Here is a 17759-nt window from a genome sequence, read left to right as displayed (position 1 = left end):
CGTTTCATTGGCGCATTCGATTTTATTATTTTCACAGTACGATTGAATAAAATAAACATGTTTTTTTGTTATAATATAGTTTTTATTTGTTCGAGGAAAAGTCATGGAGGTATAAAAATGAACTATTTTGTGAACAGCTTACATAAATGTCAAATATTTATTAAAAATATTCGACTCGACTAAAAACATAACTAAATCTTTAAAAATATATTCGATTGAGTCATCGACGTTGTTCTGACATTAATTGAAGAATTAAAAGGAACATGAATCAAAATACATAGACTAGCTTAATTAAACTAACACTTCCTTAAAATTCTACAATTCAAACAGCATCAGCAAAACCGACTCTATTATTTTCAGCGTCGAATTCAGTATAGAACTTTCCTATAAATACATCTCCGAGTATCCACAACGGTCCATTTGGCGGTGGAATGTCAATTCCCATAAAACCAGAAAGACAAATCGTCTTACCGAATTGTGCCACCTAGAAAATTAAAAACAATTACATATGACAAAAGAGGCCGTTAGCATTGTGAATGAAACAAAAAAAAAAAACATACTGTAAGCACGTAATCTTTTCCTTCCAATGAGAAATTCTTTCCTCCGATTGTGAAGTCGATTTTGGGCAAATTGGGAATGAGTTTGCAATCAACCATATATTCACCGGCAACTAACGGTGTGGCGCCGATAGCCTTATTTATTGCTTCCATTTCTTGAACGGGTCCAGCAATCAGAGAAGTGCCTGTGTCAGCTATCGCTTGACATCCCTAAAAATAGAACAAAAACAACCAACATCAGTATTAAAAAACATTTTAAAAGAAAATTGTAAAAACTACAAACCCCTGAACAGAAGACTCGATCACCGATGACGACTTTATCCATAGCGAATTGCCAATAAGCTTGTCTGTCCACGCTTACGTAGGTAAAATCTCCTTTGTAATGTTCAGGATCAGAACCTCCCAGTATAATTTCACCGCCTACGGGAGCTTGAGGATCCCTGATGAATAAAAAATGATAAAAACATCGATATTTATAAACACTACACTGTCGAAAACATTTATAGAATGGTTAAAAACCTGCTCAAATAGAATGAGAATATATTTTGAGCGACTAAGCCTTGCTGCACCATATTGTAGACGACTGGAGTCACTCCATCAACGGAAATTGAACTGTAACCCATTCCCAAGATACCGTCGAATTTAGCAGCGACAAAAGCTAGACCCGGTTCACTTATTGCTTCTGCGAATGTTTGGCTTTTAACATTTAATCCACCGACCTTAAACAAACAACATATAAATTTCAATGCATTATAGAAAAACACATCAAAATCCTGTGGAAAATGTTCCTTACATTTACAACATCAGTGGAGAGGTATCCTGAAAGACTTCCGGAACCGTAATGAATGGCAAAATCAGTACCATTTTTCTGGTAGGTCGATGATCGTTTGCTATCATATTTGTTGTGAAGAACTGTAACAAATTAAGCAATTATCTTACAACAACCATGCAAAGTGTAATGCCGGTATGTATTCTGTTGGCAACTGTAATTAACCTGAGGTGTGTTAACCTAGTTACCAATTGACATTGTATGAACTTACGACAAGCTATATTCGTGTAGTGGCATTGTTTCGACGGAACCCACAAATTTGAAGAGCCGGTGTCGAACACCACTTTGAAGCTCTGAGGCGGAGTTCCAATTGAAATCGGTCCATAATATTGAGCCTAAATAGAAGTACAAACAAAAATAGATAAGAAAAACCACACCGCCATTTCAAATATAGAATAAAATGTGTATTTCTAAAGAGCGATAAGCGTTGTTTGTGAAAACTGTGGTTTTGCAGGAGTGCAAGTGAGTCATTTACCCGTCTCCGATTGCAGTAATTTTCTAGTTAGCTGACAATATGTTTACGAGCTACTATATAAAACATTAATAATAATAAGTGATTCACCCGTTTTGTACGAGTGTCATGTCTGATTGTTACAGGGCATTCGCATTAGAACTAATATTTATTCTAGACTGAACAGAAGACATTTTATTACAAACAATAGATTGAAAAATTGGGGTCAGCTAAGGTCGATCAAATTTATATATTTTATATATAGTACGTTTAATACGTACATCTAAATAATTGGACAAAGGCTCCGGTGTAGGTCCTCCGAGTGAATATTTCACTGGAATTTGTTTAACTTCAGTTCCAACTTCTTGCAGAGTTCTTCGCGCAGAGCTAATTTTGTACAGAGGAATCCTAAAAAAATAAAATAAATAAATTCACACTTATATAATAATAAATACATAGCAATACAAAAGTGAAAAATGCTTATCTTTGCAGGAGGCAAAAAAAAAATACGTTCATCAGAACTACTAATTGGATTAAATACACATGTTCGACAAAAATTACAATTCTATCATTATCGTCTTTCATAAAAATGTTATTCTATTTGGTACGTGTTTTTGTTTATGAATGACTAAATTGAGAATAATAAATTGTATTGTTTAAATCAAAGTTTATATTGCAGATAATTAAAAAATGAATCTAAAATAATAAAAAGGTTGAAATTGTAACAGAATAGGAGTTGAGGAAAGACCTGTGGAAATCGGCAGCCGCGATGGTGAGCAGAGCCCCCACAGCCAGCAACAGCGCGTGACGCAGCATTTTGCGATCAAAATAAATGTCTCACGACCAAACCCAACCGCTACCAGCGGCCGACTGACGCAAACGACTATTTTTTAGGCAGCTGATACGGGACTTGAACATAAACATCGTATTATCGACCTATGCCTACATAATTAAATAGTACGTTAAACGGTCGTAAAAGTGCTATTTAAATAATCAATCAAACAATGCATTTATTCTAATGTATTTCAAATCATTTAGAATTAAAATTAATGCACGATATGAATGTAGCAGCGTTGCTAGGCGTTCCGCTTTTTGAGCAGGAGATATAATCTCTTCAGCCAAATATTTATAATACAAACAAGCGAGTGTCGGGGGAAAATAATGATTAATATTATTATTTTGATAACAAAGAGCTTTGAAGTTTGTGTCTTGTCATTTATGATTGATATTATAGATATAGGTACGTATTGCTATTTTTAACTGCGCATCCCATGAACCGCAAAACGCACGAACATCTCTATCCTCAAAGAGCTAGAAGTTTCAAAAAAACTCTCCACAACATGTAAAAAATGGTTCTTTCGTACTTTGACCATATTGCCAGAAAGAATGTGAAAAGTCTGGAGAGACTGGTAGTCACCGAAACGCTGAAGGAAAGGCGAGTGAGAAGACGGTCTGTCAAGAAATGGTCAGACCAAATAAAAGAATTGACAGAATCAAACATTCATCAAATTCCAAAAGACATCAATAACCACGACGGTCAGCTTTGAGCAAACGAGGAAGAAGAATTATAGAAATTAACATTAGAAATATCCCGATTTGGTCAAATAATTATCTGGAAAAGCTAATATATGTATACATTGGTACTTAATAGATTTCTATAATAAAATATTTACTTAAATTTAAATTTAGAATAAATCATTTTTATTATACAAAGAGTAGCTAGGGAAAGGAGGGGTGAATGTTTGCGAGGGGTGATGGGTTGATGGGGTGATGGGGTAATAGGGTGATAGGGGTGTGTGTTTGCGCAGGCGCTTAAGGGTGCAGGGGCGGCGGCTCGGGGCGGCTGCGTTGGGGGCGACTCTGGCCGTCCAGCCATGGAGGCGCCGCCACCGGGGGGCGCCAGCCTAGCTGATAAGCTGCAAAAGCACATGCCACACTTAGAACACTGGTACAAACAAGTTTCACTTAATACTCAACCTATTCGCCAACCCCTAATTATAGACTGGATTTTTTCTATTTTATTGAATCCCACAAATAAATACTGAATAGAAAATTATATTGGAATACTAGATATTGGAATTATATATAATAAACATTTAACCATCATAATGTTATAATATGTTCTGAAATGGTAATATTTTGGTTAAATTTTTCAGGCACGTTTGGAAAAGCATTATAATTGGACAAATACTTTCAATTCTGCTCAGTATCAAATGTGTATTATGTACATTACTCCAGAGTGCAACTTGGCAATTCCCAGCTACGGCACAGATTATAATTCCTTATGCGGTGTTGGTGGTTATATTCATGCCTATGTTGGCTTGCAAAAGTTTGAAAGGTCCGTTTTGGAAGCGTCCGTGGATGTATCTGATATGTTCGATACTGGACGTAGAAGCCAGCTTTCTGTTGGTCATGTCTCAAAGATATACGTCGATTGTAAGTTGACAATTGCTGGACTGCAGTGGCGTCGGAGTAGCCCTTTTAGGAGGAGCCCTCAGCGGTCAAAGACTGGGACTGATACACGTCGGTGGAGCCACAGCCGGTCTGATGGCCGTCGGTTGTATAGTGTGGGCCGACGTAGAGGGAGCTCCCATCGATGGTACAGAAACACTCATCTATTTGTATATTATAAAACAGTTATAAAGGAAAAAATTATGACTGCAATCTTCATATTATTTATATTTTCAGGTCGCAATCAACTTGTTGGAGACATGCTTTGCCTAGGTGGATCTTTGTTATTTGCAATTGTAACTGTGATTCAAGAAATAATAATAAAAAAACAGTCTTGTACCGAGTACCTGTCCATGATTGGATTTTTCGGCACGATAGTAGCAGGCTTTCAAATATTCATGATGGAGTCCGACGATATATACAAATTTCACTGGTTCAATATTGATATGCTGTTACAATTTGCAAGTTTTACCTTCGTTCAACTGCTATTCCACATGTTCATGGCTCTCATGCTGAGGGATGCCGGAGCTGTTGCTTTGCATCTATCCTTCATTTCAGCAGACTATTACACGCTGATTGCCGGCATAGTATTATTTCAATTCAAGGTATTTGCCATTTTAAGAAAATAGCAATTGATTGAATTGTATATTTACTTTTGAATTGTATATTTATTCCAGTTTCACGGTTTATATTTCTTGTCCTATTTTCTGGCGATGGTTGGTGTGATTTTATTCAGTGCGAAAAAATGGGACCCACCACCGGATGAAGAGCAAATTGTAGAAGATCGATTTCCTGTTAATGAAAACACAATAGCACAAGACAATATTTCAAGGTTTTGTTGTTATAATTTTATGAATAAATTGTTTAAAATTTTTATTATCAAAAATCATTCCTTAGTAACCATTAGAATCTATTGACAAGTTTTTGTTTATATTCCTTGTTTTAATATTTTAAAATTATTTATCAGGGATTATGTGGTGCCTGTTTTGGATTGTATGCCACTCGAAGGATTGGAACCTCCGCTCAGCCGAGACACAACATTTACATCATTTCTTGGACTTCCTGCTTCACACAATATATTAAATGGAAACGGTGTGTGTTGACAAATGGTATAAGAATGTCTAAAAAACTAGAAAAATATAATAGTTAATTAATATTTAAGTAGAAGTTTTAATTTTTTTCGTATTCACTATGTATATTGCGACTTTTTATATGACTAAAATTTTAAACTATAAGTCAAATCTTGTACACATTATAATACTAACAATATAGTTTAGTTTAAATTTATGGTTTTGGATATTTGCCGGTACTATATCTGCAAATTATTGGCTATTTGCAGGTACTATATCTGCGAATTATTGGCTATTTGCAGGTACTATATCTGCGACAGACACAAAGCCTTCTGCGCATGCGCGTGAACTGTCACTGTCAGCGTGTTTACTGTTAAAATTTTGTGTTAAACCTCTTAAAATTTAGTTCGAACTCGTAAAGTGACGTAGTATGAACGATTGATTAAACATATAAGATTAAAATAATGAACGATTGATTAAACAAGTCTAGCATACGCATGCACAGAAGGCTTTGCGCCTGTCGCAGATATAGTACCTGCAAATGGCCAATAATTCGCAGATATAGTACCTGCAAATAGTCACAACCTAAATTTATTAGTAATGTGTAATTTTGATAGATATAAATGCTCAAACAATTTCGGAAAATAATCTAACATTCTAACCAATTCACAATTCAAAAAGATTTCAGTACCAAATCTTTGAAATATAAATGATTTAAATTAAGATTTAGTTATTTTTTTTTCAATTAATATACATATAAATTTAATTAATACTAAAAATTAAGAAAATTCGAGGGAACATCAGATATTATTACTTACTCGTTCATTTATGTAACTACGTTGAAGTAAAAGTTAATCTAGTCAATTACATTAATTTTTAATATTATGAAATACATATATATATATATGTATATAGAAACAGGGTCATTTCTATCTGAATCAGTGGAATTGAATGAAATTATTCCAACTGGTGGTGATCAAAAGCCTCAGTACGAAAAAACATACACAGACCCATATATTAGGTAAATTGTAAATTATTTTTTCCGATATTAAAATACAACATTTCCTAGTAAATTAAAGTTTTAAAATATATATTATACTATGTGTCAGATGCATTTTATTACAATATGACAAATAAGATTTCTTCCATTTGCAAACATGTACTACGGTACTGCATGATATTTTTCCGACAAACTTTTGGAATGAACTGAATTCGTATATGCTCCATTAATGCTCAAATTATTCCAATTTTTATATCGTTTATTAATTTTAAATAACACTTAATACTAAAGGGAAAATAAATTACCTCAAATATTGTGAGTAGGTAAATTTGCAAGACTTTGGTTGCGTATACGTAGAAAATAGGGAAAACGTAATAATTTTTTTTAATAATATAGATGATGTGTACAGCATAATTCTAAATTACAATACATAAATAATATATTATTATATATAGATAAGTGATTAAAACTGCCATTTAATTTAAAAACTCGGTTAGCCGTTTTGTTTCTTTCAGAAAACGACGGAGATAATAATTTATGAGCTAAAATAATGTAATAATACTTGTCCAAGATAGTCCAAGTCAGTGATAACACTTAATAACAATACGATAACGACCTGGAATTGAAAATCGTCTATGAATGTATGTTACAATCGTTTTTACATGCAAAATAAATTCAAATATATTTTAATTGAAAGTTTATTTACAGTTTGTTAACATGCGTATGTAAATCTACAATTTTTAAATGAAAAAATGGATTATTTTGTAGATGTTTAATAGTTCAAAACATGGAAGTGTGACGATATTGTTATTATATGAATAATAATAAATCCTTAGTATTATAGTAATACTTCAAATAGGTATATATGATAATGGTTGAAAAAAATACAATCTTCACTGCCATATTAAATAACATAATCATAATAAGAATCATTGACTAATTACTACTGATTAACTGAATCATTTAATATATTATTATATTCGATGAGATAATTGATTGATTGTAATAATTTCAATGAAAATTCAAATTTTTATATGACAACATATCATACTTTTATTTTTATAAAGGTTATAGGTTGCTAAAATTTTGCTCATCTTTTTTTCATTGTGTTAATAACATAGATGTAGAATAACCTAGATATGCCTCTACATACAAATTTCGTTAGAGATCTTGTTGCCACTATCTGAGGGGTGCGGGGGGTTTAACTAGCGGGGAAGTGGTGAAAAAAAGGAAGGAACGCAAAAAACGCAGTGGTCAGCAACCAGTTTATGTACATATGTACATGCACTGAAGTTTTATTTCATTTATAACTTTATTTTATTGGACACTCCGCGTGACAGTAAACCAAACTAATAAAGCCATATTAAGAAAAAAATATTTAGCTATACACACTATATTAAACTACAAATGTATGTTACTATAATAAAACCATCATTAACTATTACAATAATTAAACATTAGTAACTTCCACAAGGATCAATTTTAAAGCTGACACTTTAATATTTAGTTCATTGTTTGTAGTTTTAAACTTAATGTCGATTTCTGAATTTCCTTCAGTGCCAACAAGATATACGCGTACATTTAGAGACATATGTGGCATAGGTTGTCGACGGCTTACCACCACTGCATATAAAACTACATACATCACGCCGATATTTCATTATATGCTAAAATACTACTATAATTGAAGACATTATATATTAATTCTTACTTATGATATGTGATGCCATCCGCCTTTTTATATTTTCTTGAGTAATTGTAACACAATTTCACTGAATACGTTGGCATTTTCGAAAAATTTTAATCGACCTTCCTACTTAGAAGCTAACTAGCTACTGAGAGAGAGTGTGCATGATCTGTACTTTTTTTTGTGGGTGCAGGGTCCAACAGGGTGATCGGCTTAGAGCGTCAGGGCGTATCTATGTATTCTATATCTATGGTTAATAATTATACTATCATGACATGAAAAATAATTGTTAAGAATAAATAATAATCAAACTTCAATAACGTTTTTACATGTACGTATAGGTTGTAAACCCGTTTGGTTTAGTTAAATTTTAGCATAGTCGTTTAGAAGCTATTTAAAGAGTTGTGACGATATACTATTTATTCATAGTAGTTTTGCTTATAAAAACATTGTATCTCGCAATAAATTGTTTCTGGTAGGAACGCAATGAATGGATAATAGTTGATTTTATATTATTTTTGATGTGTAATACAATTTTCTTTGCTATTTAAAAAAAAAAACAATATATATAATAAACTTTTGTTTTTTCAAACAATGAAAATATAGTACATATATACCTGGAATATTGTTGAACCAAATGTTTAGACACTGTTATGTTTAAACTTTGTAATATTATACATATTTATTATACAACACATACTTTGTCCTTTTGTAATAATTGCAATCACCGCTCATTTTAATAATATTTCTTTGTTTGTGGAGCAGCGGTGCAGTCGACATCAAAATATAAATAAAAAAAAGCTAAAACTTACATGGGGCCTTAACACCTATTAAAAACCAATCGACATATTGGAATCTTCACTTTATTTTATTCCATTTTCATATTTTGAGCATGTCAGACTGATCAATTAATAATATATACATATATATTTGGATAATGGTTCCTCTGCATTTTACTGTTCAAGTCGTTGAAACTGCACATATTGTTTTAAACTGGTGATATTTTTAGCAAAATGTGATGATTTGACTAGTAATATACTCGTACGTATGTATATTATAGCCACAAGCTCAAAATTTTGAATCTAGTAAAATCTACATTACTTGGACATGTGTTTTTAAAAATTATATGTGAAAGGAATAATAAAAAAAATATATACACATATATTATCTTGGTTTATTTGTTCAATTAAATACATAAAACAAAATATATATATATACAAATCCACTATACTGAATTAAGTCAATTTTAAATCGATTTTACTTTTTAATCCGAGATCTTCATGCAGTGTCTTCATATAAAAACTAAAAATTCGAATTTACACCAACGATCGTAGAATGATTTAGCCTGAAACAAATATCAAATATATTAGATTATTGACAAATATATTGATTATGTAATTTATGTACACATGTATATAATTCAATATACCTTCGTCATCACTAGCCGATACTGATTTTCTCGATATAGGTGTATCAGGTCTGGATCCTGACCTGTTCGAATCGGCAGATCCGCTTCTGGACCTCGATCGTGAACCACTTTTCGACCTGCTTCTGGATTTCGAGCGCGATATACTTCTGCATTTAAATAAACGCATTACATATCGATCAACAGAAGTAATAATAAAAATGATGATTAAAATTGATTTTACCTTGATCTGGATCGAGATCCACTTTTGCTGCGAGATCTAGACTTCGATCTGGACCGGCTTTTAGATACAGATCGCGACCTACTCCTGGATTTGGAGCGTGACCTGCTCTTGGATCTGGACCCACTTTTAGATCGGGACCGGGATCGGGATCCACTTTTAGATCTAGATCGGGAAACACTTCTCGATTTGCTTCTTGATTTTGATTTACTTCTGGACTTCGAACGAGACTTGCTTCTGGATCCAGAGCGGCTGCGAGATTTCGAACGAGATCGACTTCTAGACATGCGCAAATAAAATAATTTCATTAAGTTGTTAGTAATTAAAAAAAAATAGTGTACAGATTCAAGAATTTCATACCGGTCACTGTCCGATTTTTTTACAATCCGTTTTCTACTTGTTGTATTACTTTCTTTGTTACTATCCTCAGATTCACTAGTAGAAATAGTGGCTTTAGACACAATCCTCGATTTTTGTTTAGCAGTAAGTCCATCCGTTGAAGCCTTTTTGGGTTCTTTGCCCTATAATGGTAATAAAAAGCTTGTAAAAAGTCCACAAATTAATCGATTAAAGAAACATTTACATTATTTCGATGCAAGTTATTACCTTTCCTTTCTTTGTTCTCTTTCCTTTGACTTCACTGTCCGAATCTGATCTACCACCGCCTCCTTCTCGCTTCTTGCGACCTTTCTTTTTCTTTTCTGTTGGTTCTCGTTTCCTCTTACGGCCTCGATCACCACTAAAATTGTAAAAACACATTTGTATGAATTTCAATAACATCAACAAAACATACAATATGTATGTAACGATGGAAGACATACCCAGGTTCTTTTGGAGCACCTTCATCATCTCCACTGCCACCAGAATCAGATACATAATCGTCCTTCCTACCCCTACCCCTCTTAGATGATTTACCTTCAGATGGCATTTCAATCAACAAAGCAGCCTTTGTTTTTTCTTGATATTCACGACGCTTCACAAGCATCTCCTCAGAAGTTTTGACCTTTTCTTCTGCACGTTTTTTACGATCATCATCCTATAATCCGAAAAAAAAGCCATTTACCAGGAATCAAGTCAATTTACAAACCAAATTTAAAACAAACAAATTCAAACCTGTTTCTTTCTGAACGCTTCTTTCTCCATTTCTTGTTTGCGTCTAAGAGATTTCTCTTCTTCGTCAGCACGCCGAGCTCTAGCAACATGATACTGAGCTTGAGAAAGCAAGTCCTGGCACTGACGTGCTTCCAAAGCTGCCAACTGAGTATCATAACGAAGCCTATCACCACCAGTGGTTTGAGAAAGATAAGTGAAATACCTAAAATATAAATTTTAACTCATTAGCGACATATTTTCAAAAAATATTAAACATTTGAATTTCAAATGAACCAACTTATGACTCAGTCCTAATTCGTGTACAGCTCCAAGTACCGTAGGCAAAGTACTTCGATCATCTCTCAAAACATGAGTAGCCAATCGTCTTAATATTATAGCAGTACTATAAAGCAGTGCCCCATCGTGTGGAGCAACACGGCGAGCTCGTAACAATGCTGTTTTAGCTTCTCGTAGTCTACTAGCACCGGCTAAAGCTCGAGCCAAGTACACTAACCCCTCAACATTGTGATTTTTATGAAACTTTTTAAGACAATTCTCGTACTGAAATGAAAATTAAAAAGTGTAATAAACAATTGAACGAAAAAATTGTAATTCTTCAAAAGTGTAAGTAGACTTTTACCATTTGAATGGCACTTATATATTGCTTTTGTTCCACATATATGTGAGCAATATTCATCCAAACGTCACAGAAATCAGCGGTGGCTTCTCGCACCTGAGCAAATATGTCTCTTGCTTCGTTGATACAACCTTTGTACGCCAAAACAGAGCCTATTCCGTTTGTTGCCCAAATGTTACGAGGATCATTGCGCAACACTTGCTTGTACATGGTTAAAGCGCGATCTTGATGACGTTTCTCCCGTTCTTTATCCTTCGTAGGTTGATGCAAAGTTTGCAACCAAACATTACCTAAAGAATAAATGCACCATTAATTACACAAATGCGTATGGAGTAAAACAAAAGTGATATTGCATTTTTTAATACCTAAAGCTATGAGGGCATAAGTATCGTTGGACGTTGAGGAATTTTTCAGAACTCTTTCGAACTTTTTCTGACCGGGTCCCCATTCCATTTTAGCCAAATGAAGGTTTCCCAAAAGTGACCAAGCTCCTGGATGTTCATTGTTGAGTTGCAACACCTCTTTGAACCAATCACTAGCTTCATAAATTTGACCTTTATCACGAGCCATACACCCTAATCTACAAACGTGTTTTCAGATTACATACAGGCAATGTTATTTGTATACAACCTCTAAATATATTGTAATGAAATACCTTAAATAGCAATCTACGTAATTTGGATGTTCTTTCAAAATGTCTTTATACAATTTTTCGGACTTGTCAAACTGACATAGAGCCTCGTTCAATCTTGCAAGATTATACGTACACGTAACGGCAATTGAATTATAATACTGTGCATCTTGTTCAGCTTCAATTTTACATCTTTCGAGCGCTTCTTCTAAATAAATCTTTGCTTCTGGGTAATTATCTAAGCGGTAGTGTAGAGCGCTGACATTATTGAGGATTTCCGCTGGGATATCAGCGTGAACTTTTTCTTTTAAAATCTTTGTAGCCGTAGCATAAGCTGCCAATGATCCCTATCAATGAAATGTATATTGAATAATCTGAATGAATTCACATCATATATATTTTTGAATAGTAAAATAACCTGTAGATCAGACTGTTCTAGAATCTGTGCTAGTTCAATCCAAGCCTCCACATCATCTGGAAATTGGTCGGTGACCCTTTTTAAATGAGTACGTGCAATATCTCTTTTGGATTGCGAATTGGACGCTGCATATAAGGAGCCCAAAATTTTCATGGTTTCATAGTTATTCGGTTGTACTTTTAAGACTTTCTCGAAACATTGAGCAGCCTGAAAAGCGCATGTATAAATTACAATGTTTTAAGAATTTCTACACAAATGTATATAGGTTAGTATTTTACATTTTCGGCATCTCCTCTATAGATGTACATCTGTCCCAAGCCGAAATGTGGTAGTACGAAAGCAGCGGGAGCAAATTGAGTAGCTTGATAATAATACTGGAAAGCTTGGTCACAATCTCTGTTAGCGTGAAACGAACGAGCCAAATGGTAGCAACTTTCGGCACGCATTGCCTCATTTTCAGTATTGTGAAATGCATGTAGAGCCAAATGTTGCACCTTACCATAGTCCTAAAGTATTAAATTGAGTAAATTAGTAGAAATATTATATTTGAACATAAATAATTTAATTACAATACATTACTTTTTTGAAAAAGAAGTGATTAGCTAAATGATTTAAGACCATAGGATTTTTAGGATCGATAGAGTAAGCCTTTGACAACATAATCACAGCCAATTTATTAGATTCTGGATCCTGAAGATTTAGTTTCAATATAGACAGACCGACCAATGCACCGACACACATACTGTCTAAATCCAAGGCACGTTCAAAAGCCATTCTGTAAATAAAGCGACGAATTAAATTTCAATGCATATCACCTTGAAGTTTGCAGTATATTTTTATACAAACCTAGCCCTATCCTGATTGCTGAGCTTTATAAAACAATGACCCATGCCGAGTCGAAGAGCAGCAGGGCAATTGGGATTGGTTCTTAAAGCCTTCTTGTAAAAGGCGAGAGCCCCTCTATAATCTTTTTTGTTGAAGGCAATGCAAGCTTTTCCGAGCAACGAAGGTATATTATTGGGCGATTGATTCAGTACGAAATTGAATTGAGCATCAGCTTGTTCCATTTTGTCACCTTCCAGCAGGCAAAAGTACGCACGACCCAATAGATGATTCTAAACATAACAATAGAAATCAGACACGAACAGCAGGTTAGTATAATATCACCATTATAGTATAATATCAACATTTTTTTTTTTACCTGATCGTACATAATGATTTTATCTGCAGTTGTATAGATATCAGTCGCCTTGATGAAAAGGTCTCGCTTCTTATCCTTGTTTTTTTCTTTGTTGGCCTCTTGTACATAGTAAGCGGCCAACATGTCGAGAGCTCGCATTTGATCCTTTTCAAAGTCCCTGTAGTCAATGTTGGCATCATCGCGAGAAGATTCCAATATTTTGAGGAAGTCTTCAATTTTACTTTGTTTGTAATATGCAATCTGAAATACAAATATATGCAAAAAATGAATCATATTTTTATTTATCTATACAGGTATACACCCATTTTTATTTTACACGACATCTATGGTCAACCATTGTACATAAGTACTGCAAGTATTAACACTTTGCCCGTGGCAATAAATATAGCGAACAAGCCCTGTACGCGGCACCTTTTTCGCAAATTTGGCAATCGAGTTTTCGACCTTAAATTCAGATTTTAATATTTACTCAAGTAACCAGATATGTTAATTAACACATAAAGTATTATTTTAAACAATAAAATACATAATATATCTCGTAGTTTTGGCTTAATTGTCAAATAATCATTCTTCATACAATTGAGACGTATCGTCGCCATTGTTCAACAGACGTGACGTCACATAAACGAGGTTTCAGTATGGTTCCACAAAAAACTAATTTTGACTGATATATATTCATTTTAAGCAAATTGAATAGATGGCATTCAACTCTCAGTAATATATTCAACCAATTTTGAACCTTAAAACAGTTGAAATAGGCGCATATAAGGCTCAAAATCCCGTGCAAAGTTCAAAAATTCTATGGAAGACAGCCGCGCTACAGACTTGTCGCCCAAAGGTTCCATAGAAGACGGCCGCGGGCAAACGGTTAAAATTGTTTCTCTGAAATTGGTAAACTCTGAAAGGAAACGATCGACCTTGGAGTCACATATCCAAGGTCTGGCCAGCAACAATGTCAGGGATAGACCCCGTGACCACACAATTGAAAGCATTACAAGCTAATCATTGATTTATGCTGCTGGTTTATATCTTAAGTCAAACAGAAATAGTGTTTTTGGAACTGAAAATTGAAATTAAAATAAAATATGAAACCAAAAATTGCAAATTCAGTAGACTTTTCCAAAACTGAGAATTAGAACATGAAACCCTTCTCACACTATAGAATAATTAAAAAAAAACCAATGGAAGAATGTATGTAATATTATTGAATGATGTAAATAAATGCCTTATAAATGATGAATCTATGTAAATAAATGCCTCTGAATATATGTAATATTATTGAACTGTTGAGGCTATTTTTTTTCTTTTATTATTTAGTTGCTGGCAACATTGGTCGGCATTATGCATTATGAAATGGCTGAACTACTTTGTAGAATAGAAATAGAGTAAGCATCCAGGTCTAGAAATAAACAAAAAACCCTCTTCGTTGATATATACGAGTCCCTCTTAAGTCCAATGCTTTAAGACTATGAGGAGGTCAAAGATGTTATTTACTTTGTGCTTTGATCTCAAGAGAAGGAGGATACCAATCAAAAATCTGCAGAAAAGGAATGGCGTAAACGGCAATGATCAGTTTGACAAAGATATAGAAAAACCATTCTACATATAACGAAAATCTGTATGGTACGATATCTGGTGATTCCCATTGCATTGCATGGAGTGGAAACATTGATGCTTAAAAAGAGAGAAAGCTACATGTTAGATGCCTTCGAAATGTGGTGGATGTTGCGCATTCCATGGACCACAAGACCCCGAACGTCTCCATTCTCAAAGAGCTGGCAGTTTCAGGGAGACTCTCCATAACACCTAGAATTATTTTCTACTTTGCCCGGAACGAGATAACAGTCTATTATAATATGGTCAGACCAAATTAAAGCTCTAAAAGTAAGCACTGATTTCAACTCGGCACAGGACTGAGAAGTGTAAAGGTGGATCATCCACCGAATTCCAGATGATGCAAAAGTACTACGAAGCTTAGAATTAAGCAAGCGAGAAAGAAGAAGATACTACATAGTTACATTAAAAAAATAAAAAAAAATGATTACCGCAACATTGACCCATGTGTATAGATGTGACCTTTCCTGTCGAAGTATTCCTAATACTTCATCTCCGTGCGGCAACTGATCGGGATCGAGTTCTATTACCTGTAATAATGTAAAGTACGATGTACAGAATGGATTCTATTAAAATTTGGAATTATAATGATGTGATTTATTTCGGTCGTAACCTCGTCAGTGTCCCGCAAGGGGATTTCTAGAGCGGCCATCCTGGGTGAGAGTCCCGAGTTCGGGGACTCCACACCCAACACTCTACACTCGACACTCAACGCTCAGCACTCTAGAACTCCGACGCAGATAACCACAACGCTGTCTGTCACTTGCCGCTAGCCGCTTGCCAATTGCCGCTCACCACTACTCTGAACACCACAATTCACAGCCAGAACCACTCAAACAGGGACTCCTAATGCGCGCTCTTCCAATTGGCTAAGATCATAGATATATAATATTATACATCAATGGCTGAGATAGAGAAATCGTAATGTAATTGACGTTGGCTGACTGCTATACGCATCTTTTTGTGCAGAAAGTTTTTGTCATGGACTCAAAGTTAAATGGGGTGGAATGTTTTGATTTTTAAATGCTTTTTATTATTACGAAATTATGTTCACAATACATCTTATATTTATTTTAATAGCTATTGAACTACTGATCATTTTCTATATTACAATTTAATTTAATTTAGTTAGTAATTATAGTATTGTAACGCGAAGTTTTCCCATCGTCCCATAGGGCAACACTCGCCCTTTATGTCGAGTGGCCACCCAGGGAAAAGCTATATAGGCGCACGCGCAGATGGCGCGCGGCCTCTTACACGCGAACTTCCGTCGAAGAAAGATCTCTCCTGTGCACGTCTCCAGGGGGAGACGGGTCCGAGAGATCCACCGCCATCTTGCTGAAGAACCGCCACGAGGTCGAGTGTAGCATCACTCCCTCCCCTGAGTTCCAGCCCAACTTCCCCTGCATTCCTCACGCTGTTTCCGGAGAAACCTCAGCCGTGAGACCGACGAGGAAGCTGTTATCAACGCAGACGACTTGCCGTCAGGAACCTCCCCGACTATATACATTTATATAACTATCCCAAGGTTAGTCCACGTTCCTACATAACACGACTCTTGGAAGAATAACGACGTATAACGCCCTCTGCATAAAGACGCGCGAAATACCGTTCATTACAGTATTATATTATTCTAATGTTAATGTACGGCATGATAAGAAAAAGAGCTCAAAAACCTATTTACAATTATTGGGTGGAATGTTTGAAGACTAATGTAGACATAAATTTTCTGCCCGTTGATTTCAGTTCGTTGATGGAGAAAATAATGTCTACTTCGAGCCACAAGCGTTGTGCGCAATCCATTCACACATTTGTGCAAATATAAAGCGCCAAAGGGTGTGCTGCTAAATTGTTAGTAAACACTTTTGACATGTCATTTATTATCAAAGCCGGCTCGTAGATTTTTGCGCCTGTGTGCAAAAAATTGAGAACAAATAAAAAAAAATCAAATACACAGTAAAATGCAATGAAAAAAATGCACCATACATACATCACAGTGTTAAAACACTCAATTTCTAATTTATTAACAAAAGCCAATCTGTGGCAGTAGAAACCTATAGGGGGGTTGAAGGTTGTGGACCGTTTCCCGGCCTATGGAAATTCAGTTGAATTTTGAAGAGGATCTTTATTACTCGATTAATACAGGTGTATTTGTATGTACAGCGAAGTAGGTAAAGGATTCACTGGAACGAGCTAGGTCGAGTTCCTGACTCTCACTGGCATCTGGGGACGATGCACTGGTTTATAAAGGTGTTGCTTGAGCAACGCGTAGCTGGGCTGGTGAGATCACGTTCTGGAAGATTCCGACGGGGTCGAGGTCTTCCTTTGTGTTCTATGTTTGATGCGTAGTTGCGTAGCTCCTTGGGATTTCCCGTGAAGGTCAATGGAAATTACGATTAGTTGCGTAATTGCTTTCTAAAGAAAAATTTCATAAAATTATTCAAGGATTAACAGAATATTCAAAATAATTATTAT

The 17759-nt window shown here is 34.9% G+C and overlaps 3 protein-coding genes across 3 annotated transcripts; 1 reads left to right on the top strand and 2 right to left on the bottom strand.

The window, feature by feature from the left end:
- On the bottom strand, positions 1-2762 carry cathD (cathepsin D). Its single transcript, XM_077435107.1, has 8 exons — positions 2586-2762; positions 2119-2245; positions 1598-1721; positions 1351-1469; positions 1077-1276; positions 841-997; positions 561-767; positions 1-484 (listed from the first exon to the last, which is right to left on the bottom strand). Exons 1-8 carry the CDS (start codon positions 2651-2653, stop codon positions 323-325), a joined length of 1164 nt encoding a protein of 387 aa, XP_077291233.1. The 5' UTR covers positions 2654-2762; the 3' UTR covers positions 1-322.
- A 949-nt stretch (positions 2763-3711) lies between these two features.
- Positions 3712-5391, top strand: LOC143914109 (solute carrier family 35 member F2-like). Its single transcript, XM_077434200.1, is given in 5 exon segments — positions 3712-3785; positions 3994-4436; positions 4526-4893; positions 4966-5120; positions 5256-5391. Coding segments are annotated over 5 exon segments (1176 nt in total).
- A 3807-nt stretch (positions 5392-9198) lies between these two features.
- Positions 9199-16212, bottom strand: Ctr9 (RNA polymerase-associated protein Ctr9). Its single transcript, XM_077434831.1, has 18 exons — positions 15898-16212; positions 15716-15814; positions 13671-13910; positions 13316-13584; positions 13049-13244; positions 12748-12975; positions 12470-12676; positions 12076-12398; positions 11786-12000; positions 11424-11710; positions 11082-11344; positions 10805-11006; positions 10513-10727; positions 10298-10430; positions 10052-10212; positions 9695-9970; positions 9475-9620; positions 9199-9390 (listed from the first exon to the last, which is right to left on the bottom strand). The coding sequence occupies exons 1-18, from the start codon at positions 15934-15936 to the stop codon at positions 9386-9388; spliced, it is 3504 nt and encodes a 1167-aa protein (XP_077290957.1). The 5' UTR covers positions 15937-16212; the 3' UTR covers positions 9199-9385.
- Positions 16213-17759: the final 1547 nt, after the last annotated feature.

Source organism: Arctopsyche grandis, chromosome 7 (assembly GCF_051622035.1).
Source record: "Arctopsyche grandis isolate Sample6627 chromosome 7, ASM5162203v2, whole genome shotgun sequence".
NCBI lineage: Eukaryota > Metazoa > Arthropoda > Insecta > Trichoptera > Hydropsychidae > Arctopsyche > Arctopsyche grandis.
Note: the sequence above shows the minus strand (reverse complement) of the source record. Positions and strands in the feature narration are given on the sequence as shown.

What these genes read in the sequence shown, in the direction of transcription:
- cathD (XM_077435107.1), bottom strand. Translation starts at nt 2,653, where the DNA reads ATGCTGCGTCACGCGCTGTTGCTGGCTGTGGGGGCTCTGCTCACCATC. An exon ending in CTTTGTCCAATTATTTAGAT is followed by an intron (nt 1,722 to 2,118) that starts GTACGTATTAAA and finishes ACTTCTATTTAG; the next exon opens with GCTCAATATTATGGACCGAT. An exon ending in TCTCCACTGATGTTGTAAAT is followed by an intron (nt 1,277 to 1,350) that starts GTAAGGAACATT and finishes TGTTTGTTTAAG; the next exon opens with GTCGGTGGATTAAATGTTAA.
- Ctr9 (XM_077434831.1), bottom strand. Translation starts at nt 15,936, where the DNA reads ATGGCCGCTCTAGAAATCCCCTTGCGGGACACTGACGAG. An exon ending in AAATCATTATGTACGATCAG is followed by an intron (nt 13,585 to 13,670) that starts GTAAAAAAAAAA and finishes TGTTATGTTTAG; the next exon opens with AATCATCTATTGGGTCGTGC. An exon ending in TTATGCCCTCATAGCTTTAG is followed by an intron (nt 11,711 to 11,785) that starts GTATTAAAAAAT and finishes TTTATTCTTTAG; the next exon opens with GTAATGTTTGGTTGCAAACT.